At 38.1% G+C, this 16,281-nt stretch overlaps 1 protein-coding gene across 18 annotated transcripts in view; it reads left to right on the forward strand.

The window, feature by feature from the left end:
* LOC134204742 (protein 4.1 homolog) overlaps nucleotides 1–15,976 on the forward strand; it is a 131,126-nt gene extending 115,150 nt beyond the window's left edge. For 16 of the 18 annotated variants that reach the window (XM_062679551.1, XM_062679548.1, XM_062679553.1 and 13 more), the window contains 8 exons: nucleotides 6,131–6,230; nucleotides 6,290–6,360; nucleotides 6,759–9,485; nucleotides 10,250–10,468; nucleotides 10,683–10,796; nucleotides 10,977–11,138; nucleotides 11,199–11,309; nucleotides 13,343–15,976. In XM_062679551.1, the coding sequence (XP_062535535.1) occupies nucleotides 6,131–6,230; nucleotides 6,290–6,360; nucleotides 6,759–9,485; nucleotides 10,250–10,468; nucleotides 10,683–10,796; nucleotides 10,977–11,138; nucleotides 11,199–11,309; nucleotides 13,343–13,408 (3,570 nt within the window). In that variant the 3' untranslated portion in view covers nucleotides 13,409–15,976. The remainder of the gene's footprint in view (nucleotides 1–6,130; nucleotides 6,231–6,289; nucleotides 6,361–6,758; nucleotides 9,486–10,249; nucleotides 10,469–10,682; nucleotides 10,797–10,976; nucleotides 11,139–11,198; nucleotides 11,310–13,342) is intronic. The other 2 variants (XM_062679559.1, XM_062679560.1) reach the window with 1 other exon arrangement.
* Nucleotides 15,977–16,281: the final 305 nt, after the last annotated feature.

A 16,281-nucleotide genomic window follows, 5' to 3' on the forward strand; every position in this document is an offset into this window, starting at 1 on the left:
GTAGAATCACTGAAATTTAACACGGCAAGGCATAGCCAATGGAATTGAAAATAATTTTAAAAATTACAAACAGAAATTTTTTTGAAAATGATTTAGGGGAACAGACGGCTTTGGCAGGTTTTGCAGGGTTGTTACAACTACGCGGATTTCGCGATTTTCGCGGATTTGGCGCGGATTTTCATAGTGATTTTAGGGTTTCGCGCGGATTTAGTTTTAGGCGAAAATTTAATAAATAAAATACTAGATCTAAGAACGATATTTTAAAAAAAAGTCTATCTGGGCTTTATTTTTATTAGCAAATGTTGTTGAGAACAAAACTTACGTTTGAAGGCTGTTAACCTTTCCTCCACCTTTATCCAAGCCCTTCTTAAATGCATTACACTCTTAGGCATTCTTTAAACAAAGCGGGGCACCATTTGTTGTCATTTTTAATCCATTCTATAACATGACGCACACAAAATATGTCTGTTGAAGGACATGAACATCTATTTTCTGATTATTTCTTTTACGATGAACCACTTTTTAATTTTTTCGTCAGGAATTCTTATATTGTGTTGGAACATTTTATATTGCTTTCATTGGTTGCCGAAAAATGTGCTCAATCAAAGAGATTTATAATGTTATGTAACCGAAAAGTAACCGAAAAGCTCTTGGAGCTTAGCAAGAGAGCTCTTTGCACCTTCACTGGTCTAATAACCGGACACTGCCCGAATGATATCTGTCGTTTCTGTAACATGGAACTTGAAACCTCGGAGCATCTGCTTTGCAGTTGTGATGCATTGTACAAGGGTAGATCTAAATTATATAAAATCGATAAAATCGATTCCCGGAAGGTTAAGTGATTCAGCAGAAAGTTTGAGAAAGATGATTCTCAAAAGTTATTTCTGGAGGATTTTTTGCGATATTTTCGGATAACTCCGATAGTATTTTTATAGGTTTACCAACAGACCTTATGAGGATCCTTGCATTAATTCCTTGTAAATAAATTTCCAAATTTGAGCATTTGAAATTCGAAAAATTATAATGATTTTATTAAAGAAAGTTCGTGGAATTTCTTGGAGCGGTGACAGCAGGAATGACTTAAAAAATACCCAAGAATGGTGCCTTGAATATACAAAAAAAATCAGGAAGGTTATAAAGATGATCACAGGAATTTCTGTAAAAAGTCCTCAAAAATAACACCGGGAGTTTTGGGAAGTCAACAATCAATTTCTACAACAATTTCTGAAGCGATTCTCGCAGGAATTCATAAAGGGATTTCTGTAAGTAGGCGCTGAAGATTTTCCCCAAATGAATTTCCGCATAATTTCCCAGGGGAACTTTAGTAAGAATTCTAGGAAGAATTTCCGCAGACAATTTTGGAGCAGTTCCAAGAGCAGTTGGATTTTTGTCAACATTTGTTGGAAAATTTCCACTAGGATTCCCGGAGGATAAATCACAGGAATTTTTAGGTTGAACCTGCGCACTAGGGTGGCTCAAAAAACCCTTTTTCAATTTTGTTATGGACCACCCTCTTATTCGGTTCTATTTGATGCCCTGATGCTCTGGACAAAATTTCAGCCAAATCGGTTAACGTTTGGGCGGTGCTAAACTCGTTGGAAGTTTATATGGAAAAATGTATGCAGAAACATCCAAAAATAGTGATTTGCAGTTGGATGGCACAATTTACGATCAAGAACAATGATCCTCATTCAGTTCTTGTGGAATTAAATACAGAATGTTATGCCGAAAACCGCGAGAAGATTAGAGTTCATTAGGCAAAGATATTAGCATTTTACTGGAGTGTTGTAGGGGTGAATTTATTTCTTTTCAAAGGTAAAAGAAACGAAATTTGCTCAAACCCCACTTCAGAGAAATGCTAATAACTTAGCCGGGCAAACTCTAATCTTCTCGTGGTTTTCTGCATAACATTCTGTATTAAATTCTTTAAGATCTGCATGAGTATCATAGGTCTTCTTCGTAAGTTGTACCGTTCAACTGCTATTCACTGTTTTTGAATGTTTCTGGATACATTTTTCCATATAAACTTCCAACGAGTTTAGCACAGCCCAAACGTTGACCGATTTGGCTGAAATTTTGTCCAGAGCATCATGGCATCAAATAGAACCGAATAAGAGGGCCATCAAAAAATTGAAAACTTTTTCCTATACTAATTTGAGCCACCCTACTGCGCACATATGTTGAATTTCTGCAGCAAATATTCTTGGAGATATTAGCGGAAATTCCATGAAAAATAATTTTAAAAAATTGCGAATAATTTTTTCACTAAAGTGTTGTTGGAATTTCTGCATGAACTACTAGAGAAACTTGTAACAAAAATTGAATGAGAAATAACGCACTAATTTTTGATGGGGTTTACGAAAATTTTTATGGTAAATTCTGAAAGTTTCTGCTGAAATTTATGAAAATATTCCTCTGGATTTTCCGGAAAAAAATTGCAACGGAGCTTGAGCAACTATGTTAGATTTTGTATTATTTGTTTCTTGATACGAATTCAAATAATTGTTTTACGCAAGTTTTTCTTGTGATCAATAATTACAACAAAGTTGCATTATTTATTACTTCAGAAGAAGTTACGGTTTTTGGAGATTTTTTATTATTTGCCTAGTTTATCTATAATCAATTATGACGGCCTAATCATTATTTGTATATCAGTGCATCTTGTGCCGAATGGTATCAAGCTCGATCAACAAAAAATCCACTGACAATAACAGAACGAAACATGCTAAAATCATCATCTCATCTAAAAAGCAATGCTCATTGAAATAGTTTTGGCTTCAGTACTTCTAGTGATGAATAGGGCCCTCAAGAAGGGTATTATGAACCGATTTTCTTTGCCTTATTTTTAATTTGGAATAAACATATGTAAAGTTGCAGTTTAAAATTATATTTGAAATCAGTAATATTATAGAAAAGAACTTTGATAGAAGATGATCAGTAAATTGTGATAAGAAAATTGATATTTCACGTGTGTTTGCTCAGAATTTAATCGTGGATCGCGCGGATTTGGCGCGGAATGGATTTCATGTCGCGCGGAAATGGCGCGGATTTGGTTTTAGTCGGCGCGGATTAGGCGCGGAAAATATTTCAGGATCTCCGTAACAACCCTGGTATTGTTCTATTATTGTCAGGGGGGTTTTTATTGACCAAATTTTATTAAATTCGTCCACAGTATTGTTTGATATGCAAAGAATGTTTAGGCCAAATTTGATCATAATTGGTTATAGAAAACCCCCCTGACAATAATAAAACAAAACCTGCCAAAGCCGTCATTAGAAATTCAATACAGATTAAAAGTAGTACCATCTCCGGAATCAGCTTTTTTTTTGGTAATTTAGGGTCCTGGGGAAACTTCAGGCAATTTGGAGGTGATTCAGGGGTGGCGCAAAGGCAATTTATGTTGTATGGGAATTTATAAGAAAAAAACTTCAGATTTGTTCAAAGTCTCCTACAAATGTCAAATCGTTATGTATCTCTGTCAATAAAGCAATTAAATCTACTCAAAACTAATGAGCTAATCGCCGGTTTCGTTCATATTAGTGCTGTCCAATGAGCAGCTCGAAGTAGCTCGAAGTTGTTCCCGTCCTGCTCGTTCTTTTTTGTCAACAAATGGGGATGAGCAGGACAGGGAGAAACTTCGAGCTACTTCAAGCTCTCATTGGACAGCACTTTTGATTCCAAGGGTAAACTTTGGGTTCAGTGTATGATGCTTCTCCTCTTCATAGATTTATATTCCCAGTTTTGGTTTTTATCGGCACGCAGCTTAGTATTTGTAAAGCACACTTACACTTGTTAACAGTGATCTGTCTAAGAAAAATTATACCATTTTTTTCGCATTTGTAGCACAGTGATATTCTATGCCTAGGGAAGTCGAGAAAAATATTCCCATCCCGAAAACATTCCGGACAGACCGGGCTTCGAACTCAGTCAGCATGGTCTTGCTTTGTAGCTGCACACCTTACTGCTGGGCTTAGGAAGGCCTATTTCCAAGCGGTAATTATTATGTTTCAACAAACCACTTTGAAGGGTACCGTGTAGTCGGGATGACAATGTGTTAAATACAGACGAGATATACCCACTGTTTCAACAACTTCATATATCTTGGCGTCTAATTATATCCGTTGTAGTCTAGTCTACCTAGTGATCTTTTCGAAGGTTGGTCTCCCATTTGATGACCAAATCTCGAGCCCTAAACACATTGTCTTCGCTGATAACGGATAAAGAAATGTAATCACATATCTTTTCTTGCACATGAAAACTCTATTTTTGCACTTTTGCGACATTTGATTACATATAAGATGTATTTAGAAGAATATGCAGCAAAGGGGCAGTTCTGTTGTAAAAAATATACATTTTACTATTTTTCAGCTATTTTTATATGAGAGGGTTAGAAGCAGAAGAATTTAAGTGACATTTTGGTCAAAATTGAGTTGACCACAGCAAAAAATGCTTCGGTTTTAAAGCTTTGCGGCAATACGTTGATATAGTTTGTACATTGTTTAGAAAAAATGTGAAAATTCACAGAAAATGAGTAATTTTTTGATCTTCCATACAATTTGTATGGAGTCAATAAATATTGGAAAACTTTCCACCCGTTTTTCTAGAAACTAACTTTTTGTCACTTACACCCTTTTGCATTTGACCTCCTCATATGTTTGTAGTCTACTGAGTGCGCCAGCGAGCTCAATGCGTAAAAGTGTTTTAAGACATTTAAGCTTTAAGCTCTTTAGGCTCGATTAGCTGTTAGGTTGAGCCTTATATATAGAACTTCTCTGCCTCAGGTAACAATGTAGGTACTGGTCAATGTTGTGAAAGTAAAAAACGGGGTCAAAAGACTAAATGAGACTAACGCTACTTTGTCATTGTTGCATATCAAACACATATTATACTAAATTTTCAGAAACAAATTAATTCCCTTAACTAGTAATAATTTTACAATTTAGTCAAATGTCGTGTAAGATCTCTCATTGAAAATAAGAATTAACGAAGTGTCATTGTTGGTATTCATGTGAGCCCTAGTTAATAAATATTTCAGTTACATCGGTTTTGTAACCGTCAAATTTAATTTTGACAAATTTCCTCTCTTATGGAATTTTAGAAGAAAATTCCAAGCAAATTCTAGAATATTTTTTTTTAACAATTTTTTCACTTTGCAATCGCCTCAACACAATTATCAACCTTCTATAAGACCTGTGATAAAACGAGTTCAGTACTGTTCTATTTAATTCCACCACGTTGTTATTTTTATGGATACGTATTTTGACCTCAACTGTAAGATTGTCTTCAGTGTCTCGTACTTGACCCTCAAATGCGAATACATACTTCATTCAAACTGACTTAATAAAATAAACCATTTATAACTAGGAACATTCTTATAATTTGTCCATCAACTAAAATATGTCTTACACTCATTAGCAATAGGTTATTTTTCATCATGTGTGGAATAAAGATTCCCCAAAATTTAACAAAAGTTTTTCTCATTCGTACATATTTGTATTACCTCAACATCCATATCCATGTCAGCACATAAATAAAAATAGCTCTATAAATGTTGCAAAATCTTTGCAAAACTCTATTGTTATGCCATTTCGGTCTTCATCAAATTTCATATTCATGTGTTTATTTAAAGTGTGTTTGAATAGCATCCCCTTTTTTCGTGCAGGCCTTCTAATCATGCAGTGAGAACCAAGTTATTCGCATAGAAAGCAATCGAGTAATAATCGGGACGGGAGTAGGATTGCTACTCAAATAGATCTTTTCAGTATAGGACCAATTGCACTAAACACGTTTTTGATGAAATAAATTTGAAAGTCTAAAAGTGCGCATGAAAATTTACATCCTTACGAATAAAGCATTCATCAGTCTTAACAATGTTGATTTAACCAACAGCTATGCTTATTGCTTGCTCCGAAAGGGCGAATGAAGCATCATATTATTTGGGAATCATTGTGGGCATGCATCTGTTCTATCAACTATCGCCTCCAATCGTAGATTAGATGCTTTGGCTGCACTGTTTTTGTTCTATTTAATCCTTCTTAATTTTGTTTCTTCTCTTATGTACGAATTGTTTTTCCTTGTTAACCTCTTCTAATTCGACCGTTGAACTTGATTTGTTGTACCGTCGTTACAGAAACCAGTCGGCGGTATCGCTGTCCTGCCTGGAGCCGGAAAGAAAGAGAAGGAACAAACCAAGGAACAAGCATCACCCCTCAAAGAGGAAGGTCTAAATGGTAGCCCCCGGTTTCTTTCAGTCTGAATTCCATTTCGTTAAGAATTGATATTTTTGCAGGCAACAATGGCAACCAGGAAGCGTTGAATTCCTCCACGGAGGAGCAAACTTCTCCAGGTGGAAAGCGAAAGGTAGGTGCCTCATCTTAATTGGACTCAAACAAATGGCACTAGATTTAAGATCTGAGAATGCAGTCGTAGTCCGTAAAGTGTTTTCTTACTGGCCCGCCCATTTTTCCCAGTCTTATAATAGTAGTATTTGCTAGTGACTCTTCTCATATTGAATACTTCTCTCTATACCAAGTTTGAGATTTTGGACCCTCATATACTCTTAGATGTTTTGTATACTCAAAGGTCTTGTGTAGGTGTGACAGTACCCACTCGTTCCCCTTATTGCAGTTTATTAGTTTTAAGTAGTTGATCCTAGAATTTTTACCAACGTTTTTCTCTTTTGTTCTCATTATTTCGTTTACTCTACTTTTGGTAATGTATTTTGTGAAATATTGTCATGCGTGCTACGAACGGCTTAGGGCTTCCTGTTTTCTTCGGGTCGCAAATCACCCAAGGATAAGAAGAGTCCCGGTGCTGCGGCAACTCGCGTTGCTGATACCAACGGTGATGGTGGCAAGAAGGATCTACACGAAACACAGGCACAAACTCAGCAAGCACAAAAGGACTCGGGTAAGCCCGGATTCACTAAACCGTACGAGTACTCGGAGAACAATCAGGACACTAGCCCGAACAAGAAGAATGTCAAAACTCGCGGCTTCCGGTACGATGAAGATCCTTCGGTAAATGCCCGGGGCAAGGAAGAAGCACAGCTCAGTCCCAATTCGCAGAGCCGACGAGCTACGGGCTTAGCCTTCAACTATGCGCCGGGAGAAGATGATAAAGTGCGTGAATCGGTGGAGAAGCGTAAGGTTCCAGGTTCACCTAATTCAGGTGATGCAAAGGATAAGCTCTCACCTAAGACCGGTGGTAGAGGACTGACGGGTGAAACTGATGCAGAAAAGGGAGTGAGAACTAGTGCACGATCGTACTCCCCTAACAAAGGCAAAGTTGTTGATCCTCTCGCTAGTGGAGCTGGATCTTTCCGTCCTTTAGACGACAGCCAGGCAGATCCTAATGCGGCATTTATTCAGGGAGAACAAGCTGCCGGTATTGTTCCGGTAATTGCAGGACCCTTAGAACCGGTCAAAAAGAAGGTGAAGATAATGGTGATCATTTCGAGATTTGATCCCAAAACCAAGAAGGTCGATACTGCCAACGGAGTGGTTGAACATTCGACGGGTGTACTGGATACGAAATCAGGTCTGATTGAAAGCAAATATGGTGTTATTGATCCAAAAGCCGGAACAGTTGTCAACTTCAATCCGAGAACCGGACAAAATGAAACCTTCCAGGGACAGACTGATCCGAAGACCGGACAAATCCATGTTGTCAGCGGAGTCGTTGATCCCAACACTGGGAGGGTGGATGATAACCTCGGTCAAGCAATTATTGTGGCTCCCGACGATGATTCCATTGTGGAGATTACAACCATTACGGGCAAGTTTGATCCTAATACCGGAAAGGTCGACACTACAAATGGGGACATCGAAAGAACTCGTGGCATTTTGAACAGCAAGACCGGAGTTGTTGCTACTAAGTATGGTGAAATCAATCCTCGGACAGGAGAACTTCGTACCGTTGATCCAAAGTCAGGAAAATCTAGCAGTCGAACTGTGGCGGTTGATAAAGACAACGGACAGGTCACGATCGTAGGAGTTATCGATCCCAAAACACATAAAGCGGACAACAGTCAAGCTCACTTGGTCGCAATTGGCAATCAGGTCGATCCAGTTGTAGAAGTCACTTCAGTTCTTGGTAAACTTGACAAGAAAGGCATTGTTGACCCGAAATCGGTTACATTCGACAAAAGCACAGGCCAACTGGATACTAAGGATGGTAAGATCAACACCAAGTTCGGTCAGTTTGATTTAGTGAAACAGACTTTAACGTTCGTTGATCCGAAAACGGGTAAAACGGAGACCAAAGAGGTCAAGATAGATCCTGTGACGGGACAGGTGCTGCTGAAGAATCAAGTCAATCCGAAAACCGGGAAACCCGACAAGGATTTCGGAAGAATCGTTTCAATTCGCATTGTTCATCACCGTATTGATCCTGCTACAGGAAAGCATATCTCTACTGTGGAAGATAAGGATATTCGTGTCGACCCTAAGACAAATCAAGTTTGGATTCCGGAAGGTAAGGATCAAAGAACCGGGGAAACGATCTACACCTCCAGTCAAGTTGATCCGAAGACTGGCTACGTGATTACCATCTATGGTTATCTGAACCCGAAAACTAACGAAATTGAGAAACAGACAAAACTGGATCCTAATCTGACCAAGGTTGATCCTACTACCGGGCAGATCTACGCTGCCACCGGCGAAGTAGATACAGCCACGGGTGAACCGCTGTTCGCCGCTACGCAAATCAACGAAGAAAACGGTGAAATATACACCAAGGTAGGCAAAGTAGATCCCAAGACCGGCCGGCTGGTGATAATTAAGATCCTCATTTTGACAAAGAAGGACGAAAGAGGTAAACCTGAAGAAGTAGACATCAACGGAGTGGACCTGGATCCAGTGACTGGTAGAATAAATAACATTGCCACCAAGACCGTGTACGTTTACAAAATGCGCGATCCCATCACCGGTGAAACCTACCAGGTGGATCCCAACGATCCAAGCATTGCCGGAGCCCGGACAACCGTTACCCAAACCATGACCTTGAGCGGTGAAATCGATCCTGTCACCGGTCGCATCAAATCCGAATGGGGCCACATCGACCCGAACACCGGAGACATCGATCCCGCAACGGCCATCCGCGATCCGGTCACCGGCAAATTGATTCTCAACTACGCCGATATCGAACCGAGCCACTTCGGCAAAAATGTCACGGTTACCAAGGAGACGGTTCCCATCACGCGGGAACAGTTCTACGAAGGCATCAAGCACCTCGGCAAGAAGGCCATCCGACGGGACTCGGAGAGCTCCGACGACGAAATGGCACAGTATGACAGCGAACAGGTGAAGGAAATCAACTCGGGAACGCCACGGGCGGCCGGCGGAAAGTACGGAACGCCTACGGTGGTGAAAACGACAACGAAGCAGGTTATCACGAAGAACGAGGATGGCGTAACGCACAACGTCGAAGAGGAGGTACAGAATCTGGGAACCGGACAGATCGTCTACTCGACACAGGAGCATAAGGTAGGTTGAGGAATTGGTGATGACACGGTAGGAAAAGAAACAGTGTGAGTGCCGTTGATTATTGTTTGAGACGCAAGTAAAATATTGCTTTGTGCATGGAAATACTAATTGTGCGAAATCGGAAACGTTGTATGACGTTACCTAAAAAGCGTTATCAGATTTAACCTTCGATCGGAAAGGGGTTGCCGGATGATAATTTGCAAGCAGAATATATCAAAACTCTATCACGTCTTATGTTTTATAGACTTACAATACTTTTTGAAGGTCTGTAAAACTTGCCGAACTTGAAAAATGAATACTTTTTGTAGAAACATTTGTAAAAAAAAAAAAGATTGACTAAATTCTATAAAAACCTGTGGAGTGCTTTTCTAAAGTATGATTTAAAAAAAACTCCTGAAATATCTAAAAATAATCAAATCAATTCACAATTTATACAGAATGAGATCATTTTCTTCATCAATTTTAAATCATGATTCTATTCGGAATTCAATCAAAATACATCTATTGGGATGTCGATGATTCCAATCATTATGAATTACAACACATTGACTTTGATATATCTAAGATTCTTCACTGCTTCCATAATATGATTCAAAATTCTTCCTGAGGTCATTCAGCGTATTCAATTATTCTAAACAAGTCTGAAATAGTTCTGATTGAACTGATCTGCTTCAAAAAATCCCATCTGGCAATCCCACCGAAAACTCATCCATATTGACCTAAACTCATGAAACCGGAATCAACTACAATCGAAAAAACCGTAGGCGGACGCTCCCAGCGATATTCAGGGCAAATTCCTCACGGCAACGGCCGTCACGACGCGTACGGCAACCACTCACGAAAATCTCGAAAGTAACGTCAAGACCCAACAGCTGGAGGAAAAGACTGTCGCTACCACCACGACGCAACGAGGTGAACAACAGGAACAGCGAGTAGTCACCCAGGAGGTTAAGACCACCGCCACGGTAACCAGTGGCGATCAGGTAGGTCGTGCGCTTGCCTTTGCATAACCTTAAAATTACGATTCGATTTTCATTTTTCTTACGTTTATCCCTCTTTTCACCACCCCAAAACTACCTAATTTGGCGCGCATGTAACCGCAATACATCTAATATATCTGTGCTGCCTGATTGGCCTTGACCGCTTTAACTTTCGTATGGTTCCGTTCCGTTGTGCGAAATTATGTACATACTTTAGTTTGCCCGCCGCGATAGCATTTCATCGACGAGTTCCGGCGATTCTGGAACCCCAATCGATGGTCCCTACGGCGGAGATGACGACTCAGCGGTGATCTACAACAAGAGCTACACGGTTGGTATTCCCTCAATGGATTGTTAGTTACCTGTTTGCTTGTAGAGTATGCAAATCGCAGTTATGATAGAATAATAGTTCCATTCCTGTATTATGCATTTCGATGCGTCGAATTCTAAGGGATAAGTTTAATTCCAAGTTTTGGAACAAGAGGGTAACATCTGTTCGCCAATTTCACAGGGTGTTGACGACGTTGCGGGAGCTTCGAAGATTCCATCTGGTCCGAATGTTGAACATCATCGGGTGCTGCTGGACGATTCGCAGGAAGGTGTCACAGCCGAGGGTGAGATTGTGTCCTCCCAGACAGTAAGCAGCAAAACGCGAACGGTTGAAACAATTACCGTAAGTATTTTTTTTTTTCATAAAATGCAATTTTTTTCAAGTCCTTATTTCAAATTTTAGTACAAAACAGAACGTGATGGTGTTGTGGAAACCCGCGTGGAACAAAAGATTACCATTCAGTCGGATGGTGATCCGATCGATCACGACAAGGCGCTGGCAGAAGCCATTCAGGTCAGTGTTTATCATACAAAGAGCAACGAATTTTGCAATGCTTTGAGTTCTAAAATTTTAAAACACTGCATCAATCATTCAAAATTATAAATAGAATAATAATAGGTTAACAATAATCTGGCGCATCCTCTGTATCACCGATCTCATAGTTCGACACGGTTTCGTTTCATTTTAGTTAGCCCATCGTTAGGGTATCTTATCTATTATTAATCCTTATTTGTGCAGGCTTCTCGGCATTTCCGAACGAATCCAGAGGAACGCATCGCTCATTTAAAGAAATACATGTACGAGAAGTATAATTTTCCTGAGAACTGAATATTCTCGGGATAATTCGGGGCATATGAAGTTGCCGGTTGTTGGTATGATGTGACGCAAAGGGAGTTGGTAGGAGGCTTGTTCAGTTTAGTAACAGTTGTTTTTATGTTGAGTTTGAGTTCAATTTATTTGAAAATATCAATGACATTATGTTTTAGTTTGAATCTAAAAATAATCATGACATCATACATTTTTTCCCTAAACATCTTTAGATATTTGGGCTTGTGCGTAATACATCACCAAAAACTATTTAGGCGAGTTATTGATGTTTATTTTGATATTTCTATTGTTTGTTAGATTCGACAGATACACGTATATCTTCTTCCGCCTTAAAACTCTTTCAAGTAACATCGAACAAAGAATAAAGGGAATGCATGAACAATGCAATGAAATGATAGATGCTTAGAAACATTGCATTGAGCAACTATTTCCAGTCTAAATTGCCATTGTTACTTCATAAATTTAAATGACTGACTACGTTATCCCGATGATGTAGTCCATCGGAATGCTATAAGAGTATAAAGAATATTTTATTATTGAGCAGTTCCTTCATTTCCGTTATGTATTTGACCTTTCAAATTATCTACACTTTGGTTTCAATAGGTTTTAATTAGTTCTGCGTTGTTATTAGTTGTTAGTTATGCGTTGCTTTATCACATTCCGTATTTTTCGCCAAAATAATATTCAAAATATTTCACGTGCAAGAACATTGAACGTTTCTGAGTAATCTGTGCAAAGTAACTTGTTCAATTGCAATACGTTTTCATACAAAAAAATAATTATTTTCTCAAGCACAAGCGCCCTGAAATAAATGAACTAATCAAGAATCTTTAACACATTTGCACAAGCAAACCCATGGCAAGACGAATTCGGCAATATTTTCAATAATTACCTTTGAACGTCAGGTCGATTGAAATAGTAATTGTTTTGTTATTCGCTGTCGGTAGGATCAAGAGTTATTTGTTGGCTTATGTATTTTATTGCTCGCTTTTAGCAAATTTAAGAAATTCCCTGACTATAAGCTGAGGAGAATGTGAATCCATGTGACACACCAACACAACACCTCATAAACAAACACATGGGACAAACACAAACAAAAACAAACTCATGGCAGGACAAATTTGACAATGTTTTCAATAATTATACGTTTAAAGGTTGATTGAAATAGTTAATTGCAACAGCTAGTAATCATTTTGGGCTGAAAGTCTCCCTAATAAAGACACAAAAAAAGCTAGTAATCGGTAACCATCGTATTTGTTACATATAAAACTGATGCGATATAATTGTTTTTTTTATCCTCTTTCGTTATTTATTATTATTATAGTTATTTGTTGGCATATTTCGTTACTCGCTTTTGTCAAATCTTACAAATTCCCTGACTATAAGCTGAGAAGAATGTGAATCCTTGTGACAACATCACTCATTACCTCCTTACAAATCTCACTGTCAAGCACAACACTAAGAAACCTCATAAGGTTGCGACGTCATCATGAACCCAATCATTTGATTTTGTACTTTGCACACTCAACGTTATAAATGCCACTTTAATACCCAGATCGCGCCCAGCATTTCACTCAGATTGGATAATTTAGAATGTATTTTTTTTCTCAGTTGTAACTAATAAGTCCGCTTAGAATCGGTTAAAGTAAAATGTTCACGTTCTCTTTCAACTCCCCTAAAACCAATTACTATTTTTTCCTATGACGTTCCAATTGCAGGAAGCAACCGCCATGAACCCAGACATGACCGTGGAGAAAATCGAAATCCAACAGCAGACGCAGTAAGAACGACAAGCTAAGGTAAGGCATCCCTGCGCGCAAAAATTAAAAAGAAAAACTTGCGTACCCATAAGACTTGGCTGGTCCAAAAGACGGTTCGAGATACTTTTGGGACGGACGTCGGTTTCTACACACAAAGTCGTCACTACATTACATTTGTCATCACAAAAATTGCTAATATTTTACAATTGAGACCACGGCAAAACTGTGGCGCGCGAACGCTAGTTTTTTTTTAAGTAAGCATGAAAGTATAAGGTATTATGCTTAGTTAAACGTGAAAGAAGCCACAAGTTGGTGAAATCAAACGAATCACGAAAGGACAGTTGTTCTAGTTTAAGCATTTTCTAATTTTAATACGAGAAAACGACAAAAAAGAATAAATACTAAAAAAAATTAAAAAAAATCGCTTTATATCCGATTTTGTTGTTCTGCTTCAGGATGAGTAAAATGTCTACGCGAAGGAGCAAAGTTGTTGAAATAGTATTTAACAATATTTACAAACAAACACAAAAATCACAAGAAGCTTATATTGATTGGTGGGAACTATACATATTTAGAAAGATTACGTCTCAACGTCGACTTATTCGAGAATACTATATTCGTGCGAAATTGCTTTTGATGTTTCATGTTTGCTAAACAAGGAGAAGATAATAAAAGAGAATACAAACTTTGAAAGGGGAAAGAGAGAGATGGGCGTACTATGCATTTGTTGTGGTCCTGGTCGTAAGTAGTTGAGACTACATAATCTGAAACACCTTTAATGAATAATATTCGCATACTTTTCCTCCCTTTTGATTAATACCTTCTTACCAATACAAGTAATAGTTCTCTTGCAAATTTGCCTCAAATAATATATATACGATGATATAGTGGAATTTTATATTTAGCAAACAACATCTACAACAACCATCGTCGTGTTCACTGAATGGAGATTTACCGAAGTAGGCATTAGATGGAATCAATCAATCAATCGAGAGACCAAATCGAAGACTTATCGTATTGAATAGAGTGGCAACATTGTCAACATTAATATATACGATCACATAGATGGCGCTTCCAAGTCCATACTATAGTTGCCCAGTAGCCGATGTGCCAGTCTCCATCATAGTCATTGCAATACAAAAAAACAGTAAATAAATAGAGAATGGGAAAAGTTTGTGATCCAGAAAAGTAGCGGACCGGATAACGCCACATTGAAAAACAAAATAAAAACCGTTGCCTTATTTGTAGTCAAATTTCTCTCTTTCTTCGGCTATCTATTTCACCCGATCCCTTAAGACGCTATCTATATCCTTGGATCCTTAGCGCTATATTGTACTATCATTAGTCTTAAAACCAACAACTGCATTGTGTTTTTCTGTGTTTTCTATTTATTTCCTAACTGTAATTAACATTCCGAGAACTAATAAGTTTCGCAGCATACATACGTGCTGCAAAACAAATAAAACGTACTAAATTATAAATTTATCTAAAGCAAACAAAACACTTTTTAATTTATTCTACAAAATCTGTATTTCCGTTGGATTTTTTTTCTATGTAGCTTTTTTTTTTGCAAATTTGCCGTAATAGTGGGATAAGTTTGCGCTATGCGTAAAATATTAACGGTGGTCGAGTTTTACGACAGGTAACGTCTAGAACCAACGGTCTTGTAACGGAAATTAAACCCCGTTTGGAATTACCTGTCGTAAATGTACCAAAATCGCCAACTTTCCCAATTGTTACGTATGTTTGCCTGTGGTAGTTCTTCTACAACTTGATTCGTCAATAGATGGCACCACCGTATTTTGTGTACCGTTGAGATAGGAAACGTTCGGGACGAAAGTTTGAGACAAATCACAAAATTACGTATATATTTTTGTAACAACAAGCTTTTTGCGCGTAAAACTAAAAAAAAAAGTTGACGAAACGGAAAACTTTTGCTTACGATTACCAACATAACATGTAGTACAGTAGTAGTCTAATGGTACTGTTTCGTTTTGTCGTGTTGTCATTCAAAATGACATCTATATTATAACGATAAACTGATTGTATTGCAATTGTGCTTTTGTGTAAAATTGATAATTCATATATTGTCATCTTTAGTCATCACATGCCTTCGATTGTTTTTTTATTTGCAATCCGATCCTTCCGTTTTTTTTATTGACAAGTTTTAAATAGTTTCTTCTAAATCCCTAGTTACGATAATAGATTTTTTTTTCTACAAATAAGTAGTATAGTTTTTAGATAACATCCCCTCCAATTTGTGTTGTACGCGTCTTTTTATTATTATTTTATGTTTGTAAGAGAGATTTATTTATCACAGAGAAAGAAAAAGGAAACTATTTGAAACAATATATTGATCACGAAACACAAAATCTTCATATTAGGCTTAAATGAGTCGATTTGACTATGACATAATACCCAGCAGAAGAACGCATAACAGATCGCTAAGTAAATTTGAGAAAATATGAGAATAAAAACAAAACGCGTCTCTACAGTGGAGCAAGCTAATCTTTAGATGTATCAACCGCATGCTAAATGAAAGATGAAATCAGAACGAGTAAAGCGACTAAGTCTAGTTTATGTGAAAAGTAATCACTCGAAATGCTTCTTTATGCCGAAATGTCCGTAATAGCCGTTTATGATAGCAAGTTTATGACACACTATGCCCAGGGTGTCGATCATGTTTCCCACCCACCCACATCCTAGACTGAACCGAGTATCAAACTCGCCATCTCCGGATTGACAATCCTACGCCTTTGCTCGCATATCAGGTTACAAATTCTTTCGCAAAAGACCAGGTCCATAAAGTTTGCCCCGAACACAAGCTTCTCGATAATGAGAGCGTAAATGGAACATTGCTTGCAGCGATCCAAAGATATATAAACGTCGCGGCGATG

This window comes from Armigeres subalbatus, unplaced genomic scaffold (assembly GCF_024139115.2).
Source record: "Armigeres subalbatus isolate Guangzhou_Male unplaced genomic scaffold, GZ_Asu_2 Contig857, whole genome shotgun sequence".
NCBI classification, from domain to species: domain Eukaryota; kingdom Metazoa; phylum Arthropoda; class Insecta; order Diptera; family Culicidae; genus Armigeres; species Armigeres subalbatus.